This window comes from Tiliqua scincoides, chromosome 10 (assembly GCF_035046505.1).
Source record: "Tiliqua scincoides isolate rTilSci1 chromosome 10, rTilSci1.hap2, whole genome shotgun sequence".
NCBI lineage: Eukaryota > Metazoa > Chordata > Lepidosauria > Squamata > Scincidae > Tiliqua > Tiliqua scincoides.
In genome coordinates, this window is record NC_089830.1 from 27,515,464 (window position 1) to 27,539,965 (window position 24,502).

The window sequence follows — 24,502 nt, forward strand, 5'->3', positions numbered from 1 at the left end:
TTGTGCTTGGCACACAGAGCCCCAGCAGAAGCACCCAGCTGCCCACCAGCTCCCACACCTTGTTCTCCGCAAGCCACGCTGGAAGTCTGCTTGATGTCAAACTCAGATATCTGAAAGTGGCACAGTCCAGGCTTGATGTAGGGTGGCCTGTGCCCAAAACCGACCCAGCCCTCTGAAGACTCCATTGCCAGAGCTGTAGTCGTTCCTTCCCTCACCTGAGAGCTTTGATCCTGACAGACGTCATCACTAGGGTTGCCTTGGTGATGGTTGTCAGGGGAACCCTTGGCACGAGCCTATTTCAAAGCGCTAAAATTGTGTGCGTTTCCTTCCTGTCCGTGTCCACCTCACACTGAAAGAATTATTCTCCGGCAATAAAGTGGGACACTTTGTCCACAACAAAGGAGGACCCCCAGATGCTCCCCCCCTTGAGGCAGCTGGCACACAGTCAGACAACCAGGATTGTGTATGGCAAGCAACTTGGCATTCCAACCATAGAAACAGCTAGTTTGGCATCCACTACCGAGTTCAGCATTTGGACAGCTGTCATAATTTTTTAAAAAGTTTAACACAAATTCCTAGCCCTTGTGGCTGTATACATCATCATCATCATCTCTTCCTCCTCAAAACTTGGAAGTTGTGCATAGAGACAAAGTCTCAGTGCCAGCAATTGGCAGCAGAATGGCATTTCCTGCACACCTGAGCTAGTGATGCGCATTACAAATATATACACAATTTACGTATCGTATACAAATCCGGTTTTTCATGGTGTAGAATTACAATTGTTCTAAGGCATACAGCCTAGACAAAAAAACTTCTTTTCTGTTCTGGCTCTTGGAAACCAACAAGCCACACTTGGCTTTGCAGAGCAGCCCCATCAAGAGACAGTGTGGCAGGAAGTCTCCCTTCCACAACTGTCACTAGAACTGATATGGGGGGGGGAGCTGGGGAAGGTTACTGGCTGGCTGCGAGTTGTGAACCTCCCAAAGATTCATCTGTTTCATTGGTGACAGGTGGAAAGGGCAGACTCTCTGGCCTCAGATGACCCGTTCATAACATTTCAGTGGCAGAAGTTTCTAAACATACGTTTTAACATAAGAATTCTATTCCCAAAACAGCAAGAAAAAAATCATCAAGAGACCAGCCACAGCAGACAGAGCCTTGATATCTAAAGCCATGAGGATCCACAGTTTTGTGGCGGTCTGGCAGACCCTTGAAGATATATGAAAGACTATTGTTCAGATGCATCACAAGGTCCAGCTCTGGCTATGGGGACACAGGACAAAGGTGCAAATGTGAGCTTGTGTGACATGGCGCACATTTGCTTAAGGCAGTGCAATTAGCTGTGGGGACACAGTAAGGCCTTGGCCAGGAATTAAGGTTTTGTCAAGAGGCCACTGTGAGGAAACAACAGAGCACTTGTGGGATATACTGTTCATCACTTCCAATGCCTCCCCTTCTCCTAACTCTACCCCATCACTGACCATCTGCTGTCTCCTCCTCCTCCGTCTCCCTACCTGAAAATACCATATTTTGGGCAAGTGGGTGTGTGCGTGTCAACTTTTGGAAGGTCAAGAATGCACCAGGTTTGGTCCAGGGGTCCCCAGTCGCTGACCACTCCCCTCTGCACAACTGATAGGGGCCTGCCTGCTTATCTCAAAGACCAGAATACCCAAGAAAAGCTGAAAGAGCCTGGGGCAGGTCCAGCATCTCTCCCCAAGTTAACCTCTAATCCTCAGCATGAAAAGCTTACACCCCTCCCACCCCCATCAATCCAGCGCAAATAAAAGTACCAGAAATAAATTAAGACCTCAGCTGAGCCACTCAGCAGACACCAATGTACCATTATATAAAAGACGCACGCAATCCCCAGTGTGGGAACGGGGGAAAACAAACGGGTTTCCAAGAACGTACAATAACCTGGCATTAAGCCAGTAGCCACGGAAGCGTCTGCAGCCTGGACAGTGACCTATGTCAACCAGCAGGTCCCAGCAACATCCTGTGGATCCTGAGAGATGGAGACAGGAAACTAAGCAAGAAATGGAGGAAGGAAGAGATCCCTTCCTGATCCGTGCTTGAGCAAGAGGCAGCCGCTGCCTGACAAACAGGACTTGAGTTCTGGGAAAGGGAAAATCCAAAAGGAACTCTGACAGTTGTCCCAGGGAGATGCTTCTCCCCACCACCGCAACAAACTGGTTACTGGAGTGGAAAAATGGGGGGGGGGGAATACGCATACATAAAACACTAGATACAGGAAGAGACTCTTCTTTCAATTGTTTGGTCCAAAATATATATTTAAAATAAAAGATTAAGAAAGCAGCAATGCAGCTGGAGGCCCAGAAGAGACAAAAGGAGCGTACCAAAAGACCTCCAGGACAGCAGCTGCCAATTCCCACCTGGCCAATTCAGAATAGCTGCAGCCTGGAACGCGTGAAGTGAGGACCTCTGAGGACATGCAGAGTGCCTTATCCTCTCCTACAGCTAAGTAAGAGCAACCGCCACCACTCTCCATCTAGGAGGTAAAGCGTCCCTGAGCAAGGACAGGGCCAGATTTTCAGGCAGGGCTGAGCACCAACACTAACCCTTAAAAAAAAAGTTGTAAAATGTTTATAGCACTGGGTGAATTGCAAATAGTTGGGCATTAAAAGGCAGAAAGGGCCGCACTTGGCCACCCAAGTCCCCCTCACCAGCTGTCCCTCTTGCGGGGAGCTCAAGTCTTTCAAGGGCGGAACAGGTTCAAGTGATATCTTTAAGAACGAAACAAGAGTGTTTGTCTCCTGGAAGTCCAAGATGCTTTGCCTGTCTACATCACAGATTCTTTTTCACAAGAATTGACGCCCTCCAAGAGGGCCGGACCGTCTCTCTTGATCAGCGGGGACCCTTCCTCCACACTCGCCCCCTTGCTGGTCTCCAGGCCATCCGTCTTTATCTCCATCAGCTCCTCCGCCTCTGCTTTGCCCATCGTCTTTTCCGTGTACACCTGCAGGAGACCTGCACCGAAAGCATCTCCCTCCACGTTCAGGACAGTGCAGGTACGATCCCTGCAGCAAGAGAAGGGGGAAATACCACCAGTTAAGGCTGCCTAAGATTGACTGGGTTTAGAACCAGATGTTTATTAGCTCCAGTCGCTAAGTGGAGCAATATCGCTATCTGTCAGAAATATACCTCCAAGGACCAGGTGATCTGCAATCATCTTTGTGTTCATTTCCAGGCTCAATTCAGAGTGCTGGCGTTAAGCTTTGAAGCCCCCAAATGGGACAGGCTGACTATGTTTTTAAAAAGAGAGTAGATCCCTACATTAAAAAATAACTCCCGGGGTCTGTCAATGGAGCCAGGCACAAAATGGTAGCTAAGGAGGCAGAGCAAATAGCCCACTGCACACCTCTGAGCCATAGGCTGGGATAATCTGCATAAGCAAACCGCAAAACTATATGGTAGAAATGACACAGATCAAGGATTCAAACACAACTCTCTACAGCTGGATAGCAGAGCTGCACTAAGACCTGGTCAATCAATTCATACTCCTGATGAGGAACACTGAGGCTAAGAGAGAAGTAATTAGCACAAGGCCTTTCAGGGCAGAGTTTTGTTATGTTTCACTTGCAATTACTTGCAATTTATTTACCCCTGCTAATTGGGTAAGAGGCACTTTTTTCAAATGGGTGCTCCTCTTTTTAGCAGGGGGAGAGTAACTGGCCCACATCACCCCAGCAGTGTTGTCTTTTCTAGTGGCTGTCTGCTGGTGTTCTTTTTGCATCTTTTTAGATTGTGAGCCCTTTTGGGACAGGGAGCCATTAGTTATTTGATTTTTCTCTGTAAACCTCTTTGTGAACTTTTAGTTGAAAAGCGGTATATAAATACTGTTAATAATAATAATAATAATAATAATAATAATAATAATAATAATAATAATAATAATAATAATAATAATAGTTAAGCGGTTAGGAGTCAAAGCTTTTGCTGATCGCCTGCAAATCAGCCAGAAATCCACCAGAAGATCCTGATCTGCTTTCTGCCCTTAACAGCTTGGGACCAGGACAGCTTCTGGCTCAGAAGGGCAACCGCTTTCCACACAAGCCTGCCCATTCTTTCGAGGTTTCTCAGGAGGTCCTTGCCTGATAAGGCAGGAAAAGGCCTTTGATGGGGGGGGGGGAACCTTCTTTGAACACCAGATTAAAATGTTTTTAGTTGAACTGGTTGATTGTCACTGTTCCATGGTTGTGTTATTCCTTTAAAGGCTGGGGGGGAGGGGAAGAGGAGGTGTCCCCATGCTATTTAACGATTTTGCTGGACTTGTTTTTATTGGAAGATGGTTTTTAATATGTACAGCCGCTGCTTTATTTTATTGGGTGCTTTTATGTGCTGTCCTTGGGGTGTACAGAAACATGACTATTTAAGTCGACAGCTATTTATGTCTGGCACAGAAACATCTGGCTGGCTGTGCAAAACCAAATGCTGGAAAGTATTAAGATCGTCTCGGTTGGATCCTGCAGGGCTCTTTTCAGTAATAGCCACGATAATCAGAACAGAACCTCCATGTTCAGAGACCGTGTGCCTCTGAAAGACAGAGGAGGGCTGTTGTATTGCTGTCCTGCTTTGGGCTTCCCAGAGGCACCAGGCTGGCCACTGCACAAGCAGGGCGTGCGATCTTTGGGTCTGATCCAGCAGGGTTCTTCTTACACTGTGCAGACTCCTTCCTTCCTCCAAAGGAGAGCAAGAGGCCCACTCTAAGCGGAATCCCAGCTGGCTCAACCTCTTCTCTAGTGACCCCAGGGACCCTCTGTGCCCCAAGCCTGTTCAGCAGCACCGGACAAGCCTGTTCAGCAGATCTGCTCACATACTTGGCAGGCTGTTGCACATGGGTCAGGCCTCCCAAGGGTAGCCTGAAGGAGATGAGTCGCAAACCAGACTGGGCAGGAATCGCACCTCTCGGTGACCAAGCCCTGCTTTGGATGCAGAAGGTCCCTCCCTCAGCACCGACCTCTCCACTTTTAGGGGAGCTGAGACAGCAGGGAGGGGAAAGACCTTGGCCTGAGACCTCAGAGGGCTGCTACAAGCACCAGGTGGAACAGACCAATGATCGGCCTCCACTGAAAGCAGCTTCAGGTACTTTCCCCCTGCCCCAAATTCACAGAGGCAACACACCCTCATCTCTTGGAAGAGAGCGAGTTCTAGGCTGAAGGTCATAGATGCTGGATGCACAGAGACTTGTGTGCAAGAGGCCTTCTTAGGTGGATGGGATGGATGGGTCTGCACTGGGTCAGGGAAGTCCTGCCTCTGCCTTCACCAACCCTTTCCGGCCAAGGGATCCAAAAGCCTTCTTTTTCCCCCTGTAGCTTGTTGCTTGGCTTACTCACTTGAGCTGTTCAGGGTCATTTACTCTGCATAAGGCCATCTAGATAACACAAGCGGATCTGGAAGGATGTTGGACTAGCTGACCTCCCACCTCTATGATTCCACCCATGAGGCCAGGCAAGGAAACAATCTGTTGCTCCCACCCCCGGCAGCCCATACTTACACCAGCCAATCCACGGCCAGGATGAGGGAGATATCGTTGGTGGGCAGCCCGACGGCTTCCAGGATGATGGCCAGGGTGAGGACGCCGCCCGCAGGAATCCCAGCAGCTCCCACGCTGGATGCTGTCGCGGTGACCCTGCGGGCCAGAGGCAGGTAGATCAGAGAGTGCTGCTGGAGGTATCCCTTTGCCAACTTGTTTTGAGAGGCAGCCTGAGCTTGGTGTTGTGCTTGGCAGACTGCAAGGCTGCGGGTCAAGTGTCAAGACTAGGACAACAGGGAACGAGGGTTGGGTTTCCACCCAGCCTTTGAACTCTGAGGACAGTGGAGGGGGCAGTGACACAGCACCTGCCTGCAGGCAGGAAAGGCCTCCGTCTGAAGCCGTGAAAGCTGCTGCCGCCCACAGCAGCCAGCACCGAGCCAAGCAGACCACGGCGCCAGCTCTGCTAAGGGCAGCCCTGCATGTTCCCACCTCCTTCCACAACCCTACTGCCAGGACTGGCTTCTTGAACCACCAGCGGCAACTGTTACCCTGCATATGCCCAATCTTGTCTGATCTCGGAAGCTAAGCAGGGTCAGGCCTGGTTAGTACTTGGATGGGAGACCGCCTGGGAATACTGGGTGCTGTAGGCTTGTACCATAGTCTTTCGAGACTGAAGGTTGCCAACCAGTGGCAACCAGGCACCCAGGTTTCTGCACCTCGGCCAACACTTCCTGGGGCTTCCTGGTTCTGACAGTGACCCATGTGTGCGGCCACCCTTCCTGGAAGAGCTGTGCCAGCTCAACAAGCCAATGGCCCAGGACTCGAGGAACAAAACACACACATGCCCCACAAAGCAGGTCAAGGGTGGAGCAGGCTACAGGCATCACGCCCCAGCTTAGAGCATAGGAGTTCACCCACAGGGCACAGGAGCACCATCCGATAATGCTGTAGCAAGCTGGGGGGGGGGGGAGCTGAATCTTTAGCTACAGCTACCTTTTCCTCCTCCCCAGTGTCACAATAAAGTCCAGTTCATGTGCCAGTCAGGTGAATGGTCAAGCCTGGAAGTTGCTCAAGCATTAAAAAAAAGCAGTGGCTGGCGTCCGAAGGGCCACTTCAGATCCATCCTAAATTTATTTCTTATGGGGGGGGGGGGATCCACTCTATTTTTTGAACAGAGACTGCATCACAGATACTCTGCTACACTAGGAGGTGATCCCAACGGTATGACCCCGGGACCCTTTGCAATGCCAGCTATCCTGGGGCAGTAGAAACGACAGGGAAAGACACGGGCCTCCTCCACCAGCCAAAGAACCAAGGGCCAACGGGAGGCTACCACGTCGGGACAACCACTAACTTAATAGGGAATTAAGACAAATCTGTGGCTGTTAGCCATAAAGGCTAGCTGGAACCTCCAGGTTCAGAGGCAATCTACCTCCGAAGTTCACTAGCTGGGGGATCCCTCCCTGTTCTGCTTATGAGCACCCAGAAGCATCCATGCCACCATCGGATACCAAATGCTGGGCGATGGAGCTTTGGAAGAGACAGCTGCACTTTAAAGCCAATAGACAAGCCAACGTGGATGGGTGACCAAGCTGGAGCAAATCAGCACTCCCCCATTATTGTGTATGTGGCATGAGACCACGCCCCCCACCTGCCTAGGGTAATAGAGGTCAGCAGTAACACCCGCCTCTTTCCCCTTCCGATAGGGCCTCCTGACCTAGGCTTGCAGCACAATGAGTTCCTGAAAGGTCTCCTTCACGGATGATTAAGCACCTGGAGGATGGAGGAAAACAGCCTGGACCCCTTCTGAAACTATTTACTTCTTTACTCCTCATTGCTAAAGACATCAAACATTTTCTACTCTGCACCTGCTGCACCGCCTTCCCTCGGCCAACGTAGCTGCTGACCTTTCCTTTACCTGAGACCAGATATTTGCATGTTTGCAAAGATCAACGCTCAACATGGGAGGAAGACAAGGAGAGGCACAAGGCTTGCCTGAGCAGACAACATGCCTGGAGGCCAAGGCAGACAAGCTGGGCACTAAGCCTTGGATCCTGAACGCTGGAATCTGGCCAGAGCACCTCCAAGAGGACTAGCAGCTCGCCCCCCATCACAGCAGAGTTTCTCAAGAAGCCACACCAGCTTTCGGGCTCTTCCCCAGATACTAACTGAAAATACAGGGAAAACGAATGCCTTCCCTGAACTACCCAGGCCTCAAAAATCACACAAAATCTCACTGTACCAATGGAAAGGAACATCGGCACCAAGTTCTTAGTCCTTAAGATTGGCTCAGAGGCCTGTGCTGGGACAGCCTGATTCTCACCAAGCCCAGAGTTAGCCATGCAAGCTCCACTGTGGGATTTCGCCAAAGTTCCACCCGATTAGCCACGGCTTTGGCTCACACAAAACGCTGTTGTTCGTGGTACTTTTCGGATACCTCCTCCCTCCACTGCCCTCACTTCTGAGCAGCCCGAGGTGACCCATCAGCCTGAATCCTCCCTTTGTTTCCAAGATCATGAGGCTGCAGCATTCTCCCCGACAGAATTATATCCTGCTCAAGGCTTAACACAAAGCGACAGGAGTGGATTTCCTCCAGCACTCATGCTCTTGGTCCTGCTAGCAAGGGAGGGATCTGAAGGATGGGATTCAGCCAACGGGTGCAAGTAGGGTGCAGCAGGAGGCAGGAGAGGAACAAGAAACATCTCTGGCTTGCCCTGGAGGGCTTGACTTGCAACCCGTCAAGCTTGACAGAGCCCCCCAGCAGGGAATTGCCAACAGGCAAGAGGGACCTTCTGTCTGCAAAGCATCCAACCCACCCCAGAGCTCTGGCCCCTCCCTACTGATGGGTACTTCTCTAGAGGGTCACCATGCATGGCTGCCGGGCTGCACTAGACTTTAGGGGATCCCGAGTGGTGCAGGGCTAGGTGGACCTGCCTTCAGCCTAAAGGCACAGCTGTCCTCTAAACAGAGGGTCTAGCGACACCTTAATACTCACAGGATGGTGATGACCTGGATGAAGTCGAGAGGAAGGCTGTTGAGCTGGGCGATGAAGACGGCAGCCACACATTGAAAGAGAGCAGCCCCGTCCATGTTGACGGTGGCCCCGATGGGCAGGATGAAGCGGCTGATGTGCTTGGAGACGCCATTCTTCTCCTCAACGCATTTCATCATCAGGGGCAGGGTGGCAGAGCTGAAAGGAGAAGGAGGCAGGTCCAGGAACAGCCTGGAGCTTTGGACCTGGTCATCCAAGGAAGTGCCTCCACTCAGAACAGCCTTCAGAGGCTTCTCTCCACACCCACACTCCATCAGAGGTTCAGCTGGTAGGACCTGGGACAGCACCTTCTTGGTGATGGCCCTCAAGCTGTGGAGCTCTGCCTCAGGAGATATGGCTGGCTGGCTGCCTCTCTCTGTGATAGTAGCATGTCCTCGAATAACTCGTTACTCATCACAACTGTTCATAATTATATTTTTATTATGAAATTAGCAGTCTTTTCCAGGTATGGAAAGGTGTGTATATATATATTTCAATAATTAGGAGCAAGCAAGAGCCAAGAAGAAGTTCTTTAGCTAGAGGTCCCTAGGGCAGCTGCTTAATTTGCTCTACGTGGTTCTTGTTTGAAACACATTTTCACAAGGACGGGGGGGGGGGGTGTGTGTGAAAGAGTGGAGACAAAAGGCAGAAACTCAGCCTCTCTTACCCCAAGCTGCTACAGGGCTCATTTCAAGTAGGTTCCCCCTCCCTGATTGTCTCTCAAGGTTCCCCCCTCCACCCCTTTCCTACAGACCCAATAATTCCCTCTGTACCTGGAGGAGGTGCCAAAGGCAGTGGCCAGAGGGGTGAAGATGCCCCAGAGGAAGCGGTAGGGGTTTCTGCGGGTGAAGATAAAGTAGATGCCTGGCAGGACGATCAGGCCATGGATGGCGTGGCCCACGAGGCAGCAGCAGATGTACTTGCCCAGGCTGGTGAAGAGCTGCACCACATCCTCCATCTCCACGATCTTGCCGGCCACCAAGAACATGATACCCAGGGGAGCGTACCTAGGAGGAGAGAAGGGGGCTTCAGGATAGTAGGTCAGAGACACGGCGCAGTGTTGGAACCCTGGATGAGGAACAGAGAAACTTGGCTTCAAAACCCCCAGTTAACTAGGAAACTCACTGGGAGACCTTGGGCCAGTCACTGTCCCTTAGGCTTAGCCTCCCTCACAGGGCTGTTGTGAGGACAAAACAGGAGGGCAATTGGGTATATTGTCCAAGGCTCCCTGAAGCCTTTTTGCCAGTTCAATTCATTTTACTGGCTGGTTTTTTTCTCTCCCATAATCAGTTGTTTCCAGAACCAGGGGACATCCACTAAAATGGAGTGTTGGGAGAGTTAGAACAAACAAGAGAAAATATTTATTTACTCAGCGTGTGGTTGGTCTGTGGAACTCCTTGCCACAGGATGTGGTGACAGCGTCTGGCCTGGACACCTTTAAAAGGGGATTGGACAAGTTTCTGGAGGAAAAATTCATTACGGGGTACAAGCCATGATGTGTATGCGCAACCTCCTGATTTTAGAAATGGGCTATGTCAGAAGGCCAGATGCAGGGGAGGGCACCAGGATGAGGTCTCTTGTTGTCTGGTGTGCTCCCTGGGGCATTTGGTGGGCCGCTGTGAGATACAGGAAGCTGGACTAGAAGGGCCTATGGCCTGATCCAGTGGGGCTGTCCTTATGTTCTTAAACTACAATTCCCAGAAAGCCTTGCAGGTCTCTTGTTATCAGTTGTGCTCCCTGGGGCATTTGGTGGGCCACTGTGAGATACAGGAAGCTAGACTAGGTGGGCCTATGGCCTGATCCAGTGGGGCTCTTCTTATGTTTCCCCTCCTACTCTTGTGGATTGTGATATTTCTGTCTTTCTGACACAACGATTAAAAAAAAAGATTGCAAAGTAATTGATCCCAAATTAAGATAACATCAAGCATAGATGTGCACAAGTCTCAGTATTAAGGAGAGTTGGAGTCACTTCAGCATAGAAATGTGAAGTAAAATACTGAATAACGAGCCCAGGATATTCAGACACAGCCCTGTACACTTGTTCAGAGTGGCCTATAATCCCGGCCCTTTTCCCAGGCTCCCTATATGTTCACTTTCTGGAATATCTGCTATAACCATCCTAGAGAGGCACATGCTGGATGGACCCCTTACCACATGATCCAGGAAACCAAGACCATGGTGGCCTCATTGAAGGAGTTGAAGAACTTGATCAGGTTCTCCCCCTCGGCCCCAAGCTTGCGCAGTGCAATCCCAAAGACGATGGCGAAGACCACCAGCCCCAGGATGTTCATCCCCTCGACCTCGCCGCCTATAGGGACCTGAAGAGTAAGTGAGAAGGGAGAGATCAACACCCAGCAAGCAGAGACATGCACATGAAACTCGGTCACAGGGCAAAAAACAAGAACTTAACAGTTTTTCCTGCCACCAGGACAGACAATCAAACCACATGCTTGAGATCCTCACACACTGCCAATTTCAATTACCCTCAGTGTGCAGCATTTTCTCCAAGCAATTTGCAGGTAGTACCCAGGTCCAGGGGGCAGTGGGAGTCACCCACCCCTTCTCTGATCACCCCCACCCCACTCTTCCACCATGCTGCTCTCCCCAGCAGCTTCTTCTCAGCTTCAGAAGGCCAGGTGGAAATGGCAAGAGAGTCCCACAGCCTTCCCTCTTCAAGCAGTAACAAGAATTGGCGACAATGGCATTGTGGAGAAGGGCTCGGGGAGCATTGCTGGTCCCTCCTCCATCCCCACCTCACTCTGAGGACTAGAAACTTGGAAGGCTACAAAAGCCCAACATTTTTCAAACAACACAGCCAAGGCACGTGCTATTCTACAGAGCCTGCCCCGCTCTCTTCTTACCTTCAGCACTGTGACATTTTCCCAGACAACTCCCTGCTCATCGGTCAAGTTCTTTTTTACTGGTACAAAAGTATAATTGGTGGTCATATACTGGAAGGCAAAGCAAACAAAACACAAAGGAACATCAGCTGCATGTCAGGCAAAACTAGCTGAGCATTGCTTTGGATTTCTGGATGTTTCAAAGGCAGAGGGGCAAGCAGCAGACTCCAAAGACATCCTGCGGTTTAGACATGGTTTGTTTCATTACATTCTGCATTAAATTACACATTGAATAGTAAATAGCATAATGGCATTGTTCAAATATACCAAGGTTTTCACAATTTTGGCCATTAGTGGTGTCACCCCCCCCCCCGCTGTGGTCTGCACCCCTGCACACTTAATAATTCCATTTATTCATTGACCAGCAGAGCTGCAGATTAACAGCCCAATCCTATCCACACTTTCCTGGGGGTAAACCCCATTGAACGCACTGTGACTTATTTCTGAGTAGACATGCCTAGGATTGGGCTTTGGGCCATTTCTGCCCCAAGTTGCATAAACGCAACAGGGATCAAATGTGTAGGGCAGAAATGGATTGAGAACCCTGTTGGTTTGGGGAGCCAAGGGGAACCCGCTGGATCCAACCAAAGGCGTATCTAATTCAGATAGAATTAGAAGTCCATCTTCTATTGTTCCCGTGGATTAGAAGTCCACCTTCTGGGCACAATAAATGAAGGAGATAACCTGCCTTAGTACTTAGTTCTTGCCTGCCAGCATTCTCTGAGAAAGGCTCTTGACAGCCACTGTGACTAACAGCCAAGGCAAACCTCCTTTCCCCACTTCCCAGAATGAATCCGTTCCATCCACTTTTAATGCCATCTAAGCCACAGCTTGTAACAGTGAGTTCCACAGTTTCACTGCAATGTGCTCCTGTAATAGGGAGGGAAATAAGAGTGCCTCTTCTGATAATGGGAGGTGTCTAGAAGGGCGACTTCCTAGGAATGCCTTGCACACCACCCCGAGATTCATCACGGAAGAAAGGAAGGCTATAAATTAAAATAGCATTGCAAGTTATCCCAGAAAGGCTCATATTGAGAGACCTGCAACAAAGCATCGATCTCTCTGTTCAAATTCTGCATGGGGCAGATATTCCTTCTTTGGTGGGTGATGCCTTCCTTCTCCATGCCTGTCATTAGAAGCCCAACAGGTGGCATCTAATTTCAGACCAATCGATACAGGCAGAAGCAGCCTAGATTTCTCCTCCACTCACCACCCTTTCAGGGGATTTGCCTTTGTTAATTTAACAAGGCGATTAAAACACAGTAAGCCCAATTGGTTATATTATCCCAAACCCGCCCACGCTCCTAAAGAGGATTACATGTCCTCAAGAACAGGTCACAAAATGAAAAGTGGGGAAGCAGTCGCAGTATTAGGGCACAAGTGTGCAGTCACAGATAAAGGCCGTTAGAAAAAGTTTTGGGCAGGAAGAAGGGTGTTTCAGGAGCACGTGATGAGACCAGGTGATTAGGAATTAGTAGTGACTAATTATTATCTGTAAATGTAGAAACTGCAAGTTATTGAAAAGACAGATCTTTGCTCAAGACCCACTGGCAGCCAGAACAGACAACCTTCCACCTAATGGCCTGAGGGTGGAAGACACTTCATGGTGCACTCGAACTATGGCGGACCCACAACTCAGAGTTAGAGGGCATACTTGCTCTCCTGCTTAAAGGACCAGGCAGCAGGATGTGTGTGGGGGGGGGGGGGGGCGCGCATGGCCTGTTGCAATGCATATTGGACCAGTTCCTTTGAAATCTGTCCAATCCAATCAACTTTGGTTGAAGGAAAGAATCTTCCCTTTTCCAAGCAAAGGCTGACCTGGTCCACTGCTGTCGCCCAAGAGGTCCCCAGGCAACCAGGAAGCCAAGCCACATGTCCTGTGTTCAACCCAACAAAGCCAATGCCTCAAGTTCCTCCCTCTGTCCTGGAAATTAACCCCCTTCCTTTGTATAACCACATCCCCGCTTGCATTTTCTGAAGGACCCAGCCTATAGAAAGAGCCCTGGACTGCTTAATCATACTTAAGTCACAGATATTGGTTTGGTATGTATAAGTGACCTGTTTGATATGGAGGCCAGTGCTGGCCTTGGATTCAGTGGGAAGACATTAACTCCCCCCATAAACACACCCCTCAAAGGACAGTTTTAGGGGAGTGTCTTATACTCCCAGGGTATTGGGGTGCTCAGAGTTCTTGGTTCTCGAACCCTAGAGCCCTCAAGGACCCCTGTTCCGTAGTACTGCCACCACTCTGTATGCGCCAGTGTCTCAGGCCAGGGACACAGAGACCCTCTAGGCTTAATTCTATCCCTTGCAGGCACTGAGCACTTTCTTTAATTAAAGCCTCAGTCCTCAAGTTACTAGTCCTCAATGAGTATTTGGTAGCTTGCTGAACGGCTAGGCAGGATTCTGAACCTTTGTCCCCAACAGACAATGAAACAACTTAGTAAAAGGATTTTTACTTTATTAAGTACATAGGGTTACACAAAGTTACAAAAGGCAGCAAATGCTAGAGGCATAAAACTTCTAGGAAACATATCAGCATTAAATTAACAAAGCTAACTGGCTCTCTCTGTTATTCCCTAACTCTTACCTGGGTCAGCTTTCTTTTGTAGATCTTTCAGCTCCAGGTTACCTATGAGGCCACATGGCCTGGTGGACCAGGCTCTCAACCTGCAGGATGTTGCACCCACAACCTTTTCCACCAAAAAGCCCCAAACCCCTTGGGCTTTGTTCTTATACTTCTCAGGCTAACAGGATGGAGGTGACTCTGTACTTATTTAAACTGTCCAATCAGAAACTCTTGGGGACAGAATCTTGAAGCGGGACTGGATGCTAGCCATCTCAGTTCTCCCCTCTCTACTGGAGGTCCACAGCTGCATTCCATCCTTGATGGGCGCCTTTCTGCCTGCATAGGTGCTACATTATTACCTCCCATTGAGTTGTTAATTTCGTTGGCAGCTGTTACTCACATCCTTGCAGCTAGGAACTGCAAGCCACTTCTCTGTTACTGGTTTAGTTGGGTTCAGGCTCTACATGCTACTAGCCCTAAACTGTGCACATTCAAGAAAGGGAGGAATAAGGGAAGCAACTCACCGATCGGAATGTAGCAGAGACCAGGTTGGAGGGGAAGATGTTCCTGTATGGGGAAAGGGACAGAAGAAGATTAAAATGGGACTCCAAAGGAAATAAAAATGTCATTTCTGATCCAAGTAAAGGTGTGGCTCATCTTTTGTGTACATTCCGCCAACACTCAACCCTAACCAACAACACACTTGCACAGACACCTGTGACTGTCTCACAGTCTGAAAGAAGCATGCATACAAAATTGAGACATACAAAATTATGCAGGGGATGGACAGAGTGGATACGGAGATGCTCTTTACACTCTCACATAACACCAGAACCAGGGGACATCCACTAAAATTGAGTGTTGGGAGGGTTAGGACAGACAAGAGAAAATATTTATTTACTCAGCGTGTGGTTGGTCTCTGGAACTCCTTGCCACAGGATGTGGTGATGGCATCTGGCCTGGACTCCTTTAAAAGGGGATTGGACAAGTTTCTGGAGAAAAAATTCATTACGGGGTACAAGCCATGATGTGTATGCGCAACCTCCTGATTTTAGAAATGGGCTATGTCAGAAGGCCAGATGCAGGGGAGGGCACCAGGATGAGGTCTCTTGTTATCTGGTGTGCTCCCTGGGGCATTTGGTGGGCTGCTGTGAGATACAGGAAGCTGGACTAGATGGGTCTTTGGCCTGATCCAGTGGGGCTGTTCTTATGTTCTTAGCAGCAGGGGTCTTCGCAGCTCATCAAGTGAGATTATTAACAAAATTTAATATTAATACTAATTAGCCTGTTAAAAGAAGCCCTCACTGCCTGCCTGCACTTGGCCCACAAATGCTCTTCCCAACTTTTTTCCCAGTTTGCACATGTGGTGCCTCGAGGCAAATTCTCACTTCTTGCAGGTCGCAAAGGTGGGTGTTCACACAGTGTCTTGTAACCAGGAAAAACTGCTTGCGTGCATTAACCTGATGCTGTCCTTACAACAACTCTACAAGGGAAGTGGTGTTACCCCCATATTACATATGGGGAGGGCGGAAGGGTGCAGCTTGCCCAAGCCAGCTGCGTAGCGAGTTTGTGACAGAGGCGTGGTTTGCATCAAGGAAGTTCCAATTCCGGTTCAGTCCCTGAAGCACCTCACGAGGCCCCCCGACAAGGACAACAGTGACAATGACAGCCATTCAGTATGCACTGTATACAATGCTCCAGGATGTTCCTAAGGGCTTCAAGCATATTATTTCGAGAAAAGGAGCTCTGCTGGATTCATCTATTGCTGCATTGTTCCAACAGCAGCCAGTCGGATGACTCTGAAGGTCCAAAAGCAGGCCATGATGGTCCAGCCCTGCTGTTTGCCTACCCCCTAAGCACCTGGGATACACTGCCTCTGAAGCTGGAGGTTCTGTGAACTGTGGTAATTGCCCATCTTAAGGCCTTTTTTCCATGCACCTCTCTAACCTTTTATGAAACACTGAAACCTGAACCCTGCCGGGCTGGGTTACTGGAGCCAAGGCCAAGAGGAGAGTGAGTAGCCCCAGGTCACCAAGTACCAGACCTCCTGGCTCACAACTCCTGCTTTTAACCATTACCCTCCACCAGCTCCCAAGCGGAGCATGGTTCCAGGTTCTTTGTGCCTTGCCAAGATTCTCTCTGCTCTGTTGCCCCAGTTCCTGGAGGGATCAGATCTCTCTCTGGCTTTCCCTTGGACCTGATCCCCTCTGTGCTTCCCCAGAACCTCACCCAGTGCAGAACAGGAGGCTGCCAGAGGATTGGCCGGGCAGCGCAAACAAGATTAAAGGCTAATCCTCCGCTTGGCTGGCTCATCCAGAAGCAGCGCATTAGTCCACTTTGGGGGGGGGGGGCTAGGATGCCAGAGAGCTGCAGTGAGGATTGCAGGGAGAAGGTGTGTGAATGCCCGAGACACTACAGTATGCTCTGGCCAAATTCCCGAGGGGCAGCCCCGTCGGTCTGTTGCAGCAACACACAGCAAAGCAGCTGGGGCTTGCTTCAAAACTCAGAAGGAATTACAGCAGCAACACTTCGGTGGATGCAGCAGGTTCCAAGTCCTCCCGACTTTCAAGTGCCACAAGGCTCCTCGCTTTGGAGGGCCTTGCATGTGGGCCCCATTCCCTGCCCCGCTCTTTGGCTTCTCCCCAAAATACACCTTGACCCAATGAAAGAAATAAGTTGGCCTCAGCCGTACCAGCTGCTTGGCACAAGCCCCAGAGCAATTCTGTGTCAATCACGAAACCCACAGAAAGCACTATTCACTTCTGACACATAGATTAAGCAGCTGACCATCACTCAGTTAACCCTCTCGCATCCCAAAGCACACATCCCAATCAGTTTTGAAACCATAGGGGGCATTAAGCAGGATTTAAGCATCATGCCTTCATCTTTATATTTAGTGAATTTTGCTCTTCCCCCCCCCCCAAGGGTCTTCACACCAGACAATCCTGGGTTAATTTTATCTGTTTCATCATCTTTGAATGTATGCACTCTTGCCTTGCTGTCTCTCAGCTTGGAAATGCCAAGCATAGTTTTTCCATTAAACAGCCCATTGTGAGATACAGGAAGCTGGACTATATGGGCCTGTGGCCTGATCCAGCAGGGCTATTCTTAGATAAGCAAGGACCAACGTCACAGGATCCCCAATGACTTCCACAGTAGTTCTTGAAATGCAGTCTAGAGATTTCCAGTAATCCCTGGAGGTGCTTTCAGGTGGCTCCCAAGACTGTGGGAAACACAACAGAGGAAAATGCCAAACAGCATTTCTGAAATGTTGTGGTTCTTGAAAGATAGAACCTGTCTTCAATTGTAAAAATCCCTACGGGTATTTAGAACAGCCTGCCCATGTAAACCGCCTTGAATTAAAGTCTGAGGAGAAATCTGATGACCAAGAAAGGCGGTATATAAATGCCTGTATTATATTATTATTATTAAGAGTTTTCCCATCATGCAGAAGAGGCAAGCCACACCATGGACGTTCCAAACTTAAACTGAAAAAGCAGCTTGCCTCTTCAGGAGTATGAGCAGATGCAATAGAGACGTCCAAATAAACCCATGACATGCTGTGCTCTAATACTGCATCGATATCATAGCCAAAAGTCACAGTAGAACAGTTTTCATCCAGAAGCCTTTCAAGCTTCCTCCAGATAACACATGTAGTTTTAGAAAATCCACAAGGAAAAAAAAACCCAGCCAGGACAGCAGTGCTTTGTACAAGACCCTTTAAGAGCGATTGACCTACAAGTGTCTAAGAATCTGAAAGAAGCTGTTTATGCCTCAGGCTGCAAAATGTTTGCTGGTGCCTAGGAATCCAAAGAATTTTCCTTGTCAGCCCCCAAATAAACTCCCTTCCCCAGCCTACGCAAACTCTCAGCTAGTCTCCACGTGGTCAATATATATTTTTAAAGACCTTCAAGAAGCAGAGAACTTTGCCACACCGGCAAGGAAACTCAATACCCGGAGTATGTTGCATCAGACTCAGAGGAGGCTGGCCGTCCGTCCTGCACCACCCCTCCTCAGCGCAGACAAAGAAATGAAACCAGACAGCACAGAAATGGCAGTGCACCAGATCTCCCTTGCCAAGTTTATCCCTACTACCACCACCACCACCACCCCCACACACACACACAGCCAGGTGCCAAAAGCTACAAGCCCATGGAGATGGTCACAGACCTAGTTTCCCCTTCACCTTCCCCCCGCCTTGCCCCACTGCTTTCAAACATCCCTCCATCAGTGGCGGATGTTTAAATGTCAGCTGCCATGACTCATTCGGAGCAACTCATTAAAAGTTGGGAAATTCTGACTTAAATATCCCGAGGGATCGCGAGGCAGAAATCAAGGCAGGGGGTGGACGTTATAAAGAGGTGCAGGGAGGGTGACCATACACCAAGGCTGAGAAGGCTTGGGGTGTCCTTCTGGGTCTGTTAGTTGCTCAGAAAAGGGGACTTTAGTCAAAGCTTGACAGCTGGAGGGGATGCAGGTGTGCCACCCATCACACCCCCTCGACTTTCCATCCACTTCTCGCCCAACAACAGAATTTTCCATTTTGATGAAAAGCGTTATATAAATATTCTTTACAATAATAATTTTGTCAGCTAAGGACTCTAGGAGAAGCCACACAAATTTAAAAGCCACTCACAAGTTACACAGGCCAACACACATTTTGCTTCCTTAAACTTTACACCAAATCCTGGGTATATTTGGGGTGCCGATTCCAAAAATGGCATCCGTTTTGCCCTATCACATCTAGTTTTGGATACATGGAATAGTCTCTTTAGTGAATGGTTCAAGCAGCTCTCTCATGAGGAAGCCTACACCATGGCTTCCTCATGAGGAAGCTGCTTGAACAATGGTTCTAATGAGGCTATACTATATCTCCAAAACTAGACGTGATGAGGCAAAACGGATGCCATTTTTGGAATTGGCACCCCAAATTCATATCAAACCACCGTAAAGTTTGGGAAAAAACTTTTCTGACCCTCAATTTTGTAGGCCTGTGTTATCAGCATGCCTGAAATTTCTGGATTTCCAGCCCAATCTCAAGATTTCATGGAGCTAAAACGGCTCTCACCCTCTGCAGGCCACATGGTCCATTCAAGGAAGAGATGAATTGCCAGATTCTTTTCAAATTCTGCTTTTTTAAAAATAAAGCAACTGAGCAGTGACTTATGGAAAGTCAGTAGAGCATGTTGGAGCATGTAGACTGGTACAAGCAAGAGGGCTTGCGCATGGTGTGGTCAGATATAGCAGCCAAGCTATGGCTCGGATGCTAGGTCTAAGCCTCAGATGTGACTCCTCCCTTCTCCCTCCGTGTGCCCCAATTCCCTCCCCAACTTCCATCACATTCCGCAGAAGCATTCCAGGAGCGCCAGAAGAGACCCTGCCCCCTTTTCCTGAAAATCTCCCTAGACAGAGGGGCCCTCTTGCTGCTTTCCATGACCGCAGGCCTGCAGTCTGCATCACCCCACATTTCCGTAGGTCACGAAGAACTGGATTTTCACTGGCTATAATCTCTCTAGAGTCACCTGCTTACAAACCCTCTGGCCTGAGGTCACCATGAGTGCAATGGCCTTTGTGGCCCACAAGTGTGGCTGAGACAAGGGACTGACCCACTGCCCCAAGCAGAAACAGTGTGGCCAAGCAGTAAGCCCGGGTGAACCAGCCTCCCCCATCTCTGCTCTGCACTGAAAAGAGGCTTATGTCTACTGCAGCGCCAGTCTTTGGGAAGCACAGTTCCCATTAATGGGATTATAAATTTGCCACCACCTCAGGCCAGACTCAGGAGACTCAAGCCTTATCCTGTTGGGGAAATCACACCGGATAAGAGAACTCTCCAGATCTCAAGGTGGCAGCCCATCTTGAAACACCTGCAGGCTGCCAGCCAAGAAAGTTGGCAGAACCCCAAGGATATTACCATTCTCTGTTTCCTTTTGGGCTTGTGACCAGGGTGAGGGAGAGGGAAGGCAACTGACTTTTAGGGTTGTTGAATAAACCCAACAGCAACCAATGCAGTCATGTGAGCGGCCTGACACCCTGTTTTAAGGCACTGCACATTCATTCAATACAGCAAATTACAGGCAATATTCTGTTCTGATATGATGAGAGTCATGTGCCACTCCTCTGGGAGCAGGGCCAACTGGGAAAAGGCAGACTGGGACACTGGTCATGCCTCTCTGACCCATTCAGGAGGAACCTTCTTACTCTCATGACGTGACACAACAGGCTTCCTTTGGAAGGAGTGGCAAAGCACTCAGCAAAGAGGTCGCAACACTGAGCAACAGATTAGTAGGGGCAGCACATACTGGAGGAAAAATCCATTGCGGGGTACAAGCCATGATGCGTACGCGCAACCTCCTGATTTTAGAAATGGGCTATGTCAGAATGCCAGATGCAAGGGAGGGCACCAGGATGAGGTCTCTTGTTGTCTGGTGTGCTCCCTGGGGCATTTGGTGGGCCACTGTGAGATACAGGAAGCTGAACTAGATGGGCCTATGGCCTGATCCAGTGGGGCTGTTCTTATGTTCTTAACTACAATTCCCAGGAGGCCTTGCAGGTCTCTTGTTATCTGGTGGGCCGCTGTGAGATACAGGAAGCTGGACTAGATGGGCCTATGGCCTGATCCAGTGGGGCTGTTCTTATGTTCTTATGTTCATACAATGACAGTCAGGGAGATCAAAAGGTGGTGAAGCAAGGAACACAGCCAAAACTGCAGGGGGGGGGGCACCATTTCACTTCTCTGGTCATTCCGACATGAGATTTTATGCTCACACAGTTACACCTGGAAGGAGAGTGTACAAATGGACAACAGCGCTTTCCAAATGAGATAATTATGCACACATACTCTGAATGCTGCCTAAACCAAAGTACTTTTTTAAAAAACAGGTTTTTGATTTCCTGTTGGAAATGTTATGAAACAGCCAGCCCTAATTTAAAGCTTCCCCCATTTAGGGAGGAGTAGAACATTATCTCTGGGCAGCATCAAGGGCGCTGCACCCACAGCTCTGAGCTATGCGAAAAGACTGTGCCACAGGTCTGAGCTGGGAGCACACGAGCAGGCACAGAAAGCAGGTAAACTGGTTCGTTAGTGCCACCTCTTCCTGTTTTGCTCTGTTCTTGAAAACCCTGTAGCTCTGGGCGATGCGTAGACAAGTAGCAGGGTGCCCAGACAAGCCCCCAAAGTTCCAAGAGGGAGAAACACAAAGCAAAGCTGGAACAGATTCAGCCTGTGATCCTCAACACAAAGGATCAGTGAAGTCACTCTGTGTGCCTTTGCCTATGTGCAGTTTACACCGAGTAACCGCTTCCAGAAATACTCCTCCATAGCCAGCTCATCAAAGAAATAATATTTATTTTACGCACAGCATTGGATGTTTGCAAGGTCCAGGTCAAACTAATATCGAGAAACTGTTCTCACGTTTGAGCTGGAAAAGTGGACCAGATACAAATGCAACTGCTTGGGTCCCCCACAAGGCAAAACCCATCTGTGCAACATCTGGATGACGTGGTCCAATATCACCTTCCCACAGCTGTTATTAACATACAAAGCTAATTGTTACACAGTTGCTGTGACAGCCGGCAGCATAACTGAAAATAGCACTAGACAGATGAACAAAATAAAGTTCGTAGGCAAATGGGCTATGCATCTAAGTTGGCATTGTCTGCTGGGGAGAAGCTTTGGGGGGGGGCAGAAGTCTCCCTTATCTTGTCACCTGGTGATGCCAGGGATTGAATCTGAGGTCTCCTCCCTGCAGAACATGCACTCTCTAACCAGATCTTTAAATCTCCCACCCCTCCAGGAGACAGCTGTTTACTTGCACGGCTCTCCCCCTCTTGCCAACACATTCCTCTTTCAATGCACATGTTGAACAAGGCTGCTGTCCCATCATGGCCACCCCTGACTCAGCAAGGAGTTCAGCTGCCACTCTCGTCCCAGCCCACTCCAGCGGTTTCCCACCTCTGGGCAGTAAGTGGGGCACTTCTTGAGATCCCGTACACTCCAACTGGTTAGTAAAGATGTAATCTTTCAGCAAGTGCCAGGAAAGCATTGGGCAAGACCGTGGTCGTCATCCGAGAACATTCCGTCCCCCTTCAGCGTGAAACTGACACACTGTAACCAACAACTTCTTAGACAGGATGGAAATCAAAATGCTCTTTCTAGAGGGGGAAAAAAACGGACTCCTCTGATGCAGAATGACAACCCAGCCCCTAAAAGTACTTGCAAAAAAGCATGATGGGAGAAAAGCAGACTGAAATAAACAGAGCCAAGGGGGGAAAATGGAAGGATGAAGAGGATACACACCCACAAGTGTATGATTGAATGTATGAAGTGTGTCTCCTTTCTGCTCACCTATCACACACACGCGCACGCACACACATGCACACAGTCATTGTTTGTGTAGCACCATCAGTGCACACTGCATCCTACAGAGCACAAGAGGCCAAGAGGTCTCTGTCCCAGTGTGGGGTTGTAAGTAATAGGTCCAAATGGCTGTGAAAAGCAAGAGGCCTCCAGCCTTTGGAGAAGAGCTGGATCAGGCCAGAGGCCCATCTAGTCCACCTTCCTGTATCTCACAATGGCCCACCAGATGACCCAGGGAACACACAACAGACCTGCATCCTGGTGCCCTCCCTTGTACCTGGCATTCTGAAGCAGCTCACTGCTAAAACCAGGAGGTGGCCCAAACCCATCATGGCTTGTAACCTGCGATGGCCTTTTCCTCTACCAATCTGTCCAGCCCCCTTCTGAAGGCATCTAGGTCAGATGCCGTCACCGCATCATGTGGCAATGAGTTCCACAGACTAATTCCACGCCGGGTAAAGAAATACTTTGTCGGTTTGGCTTCCCAGCGGAACGGGCCCTCGATGTCAATGCGGGCCGGGGAAAGAGTGCCTCTGAGCATGCCAAGCCGTGCTCACCTGATGAGGTCCAGGAAGGAGTCGACCACGTCCTTGGCGGGCGGCAGGTCGCTCTTGCCGCCCAGGGGCTTGGACTGCTGCACGCCCTGGCCGGGCTGGATGAGGAAGGCCAGCAGGACCCCCTGGGCCGAGGCCAGCAGCGTGGTGAGGAGGAAGAAGAGCAGCGCCCAGCCGCCCAGGCGGCCGAGCGCCGAGGGGTCCAGGCTGGCCGCGCCCGCCACCAGGCTGCAGACCACCAGCGGCAGGATGATCATCTTCAGCAGGCGCAGCAGCAGCTCCCCGGGGAAGGAGAAGAGCTCCAGCGCGGCCGGGCTGAGCCTCCCGCCGGGCGCCTGCCGCACGCCCAGCCCCACCGCCGCGCCCGCCACCACCCCCGCCACCGTCAGCAGCACCAGCAGGTTGGCCCGCAGGCAGCCGCGCAGCCGCGTCGCCGCCAGGCTCCGGCCGCCGGGCAGTCCCGCGGCCGGCGCGACCAGGGCTCCGTTGCCCGCCGCACCCTTCTCCGCGCCGGGCTCCATCGCCGCGGCTCTCGCTGCTGCTGCTGCCACGTGCGGCGCGGCGCGGCCGGCGGAGGAGCTCCCTGAGCAGCCGGACGGTCCGCCTGCACCGCTACTGGCTGGCCGGCCGGGCGAGCGCGGCTCTCCACGTGGCGCGCTCGCTCCACGCTCTCTGCCCGCAGCGCAGCTGGGCCAGCCCGGCCGGCCGGCCGGGTAAGCTCCGCCCCTTCCCACCCAGAAAGGGGGGCGCCCCTGATTGGCTGCCCGGCGCCAAAAGGCAACGTTGTGCCCCAGGAAAGGGTAAAGGGCCTCCGCGACGTCGCGGCAGTGGGAGGAAGGCTGGGCGGGGCTTTCCCGCCGGCGTGGGGCAAAGACTGGGAGGAGGAGGTCAGACGCCCCGCTTCCCCAGGACAGCCTTGTCTTGAAAGAACTGCAGGGTCCTCCTTTTCCCTGCAGGGAGCGCAGATTTGCAGCCCAATCCTATGCATGTCTACTCAGAAGTCAGTCCCATTTGAGTCCATGGGGCTTACTCGCAGCAAAGTGTGGACAGGATTGGGCTGCAAGACATTAGATGTCATATCGATTTAAACTCATTAGAGAATATGATGTTTAAATTAAGCACTTGAAATTGATATGCGAGTGTTTTAAGCTTTAATGGGTCATGTCCTGCATCTGGGGGGGCCTTGTCCTGTTTTGGGGTTATGACATCTGGCCACCTTGCTGGGGGGTGGGGGCACCTCTGATCAGGAACATGGGGTGGGGGGGAGGCAGAGCCTCCCTCCTCCACACTTCCTCTTGTGCTACATCTTCTTCTTCCAAGCTGTTGAACGGCACTAGCCTGTGCCTGCCCTTGTTCCCAAACATGGATGGGATTCCCGCCCTGCCTGTGTTCCAACCGCCTATCACCATCAGCTCAAGATTGCTGGCTGGTCCGGCTTCCTCCCAACCCATGGTGGGCTCCGCTTTGCAGGGACTGGGAGAGTTGCTGGGGCCTCAGAGCTTGGCCAGGGAGCTAATCTTCCACCTTTGCTTGCTCACTGGAGCAAACCCCTCTGACACACACTCTGGACCACTTGCTGGAGGAGGAGGAGCGTGACC

General features: G+C 50.5%; 1 protein-coding gene and 1 pseudogene across 1 annotated transcript; one reads left to right on the forward strand and one right to left on the reverse strand.

Moving 5' to 3' along the window:
* SLC1A5 (solute carrier family 1 member 5) lies at positions 1-23,249 on the reverse strand. The gene is made up of 8 exons (XM_066638225.1): positions 22,908-23,249; positions 14,519-14,561; positions 11,387-11,476; positions 10,677-10,843; positions 9,299-9,532; positions 8,490-8,684; positions 5,516-5,650; positions 1-3,038 (listed from the first exon to the last, which is right to left on the reverse strand). Exons 1-8 carry the CDS (start codon positions 23,159-23,161, stop codon positions 2,801-2,803), a joined length of 1,356 nt encoding a protein of 451 aa, XP_066494322.1. The 5' UTR covers positions 23,162-23,249; the 3' UTR covers positions 1-2,800.
* Positions 6,025-6,144, forward strand: LOC136661934 (5S ribosomal RNA; annotated as a pseudogene).
* Positions 23,250-24,502: the final 1,253 nt, after the last annotated feature.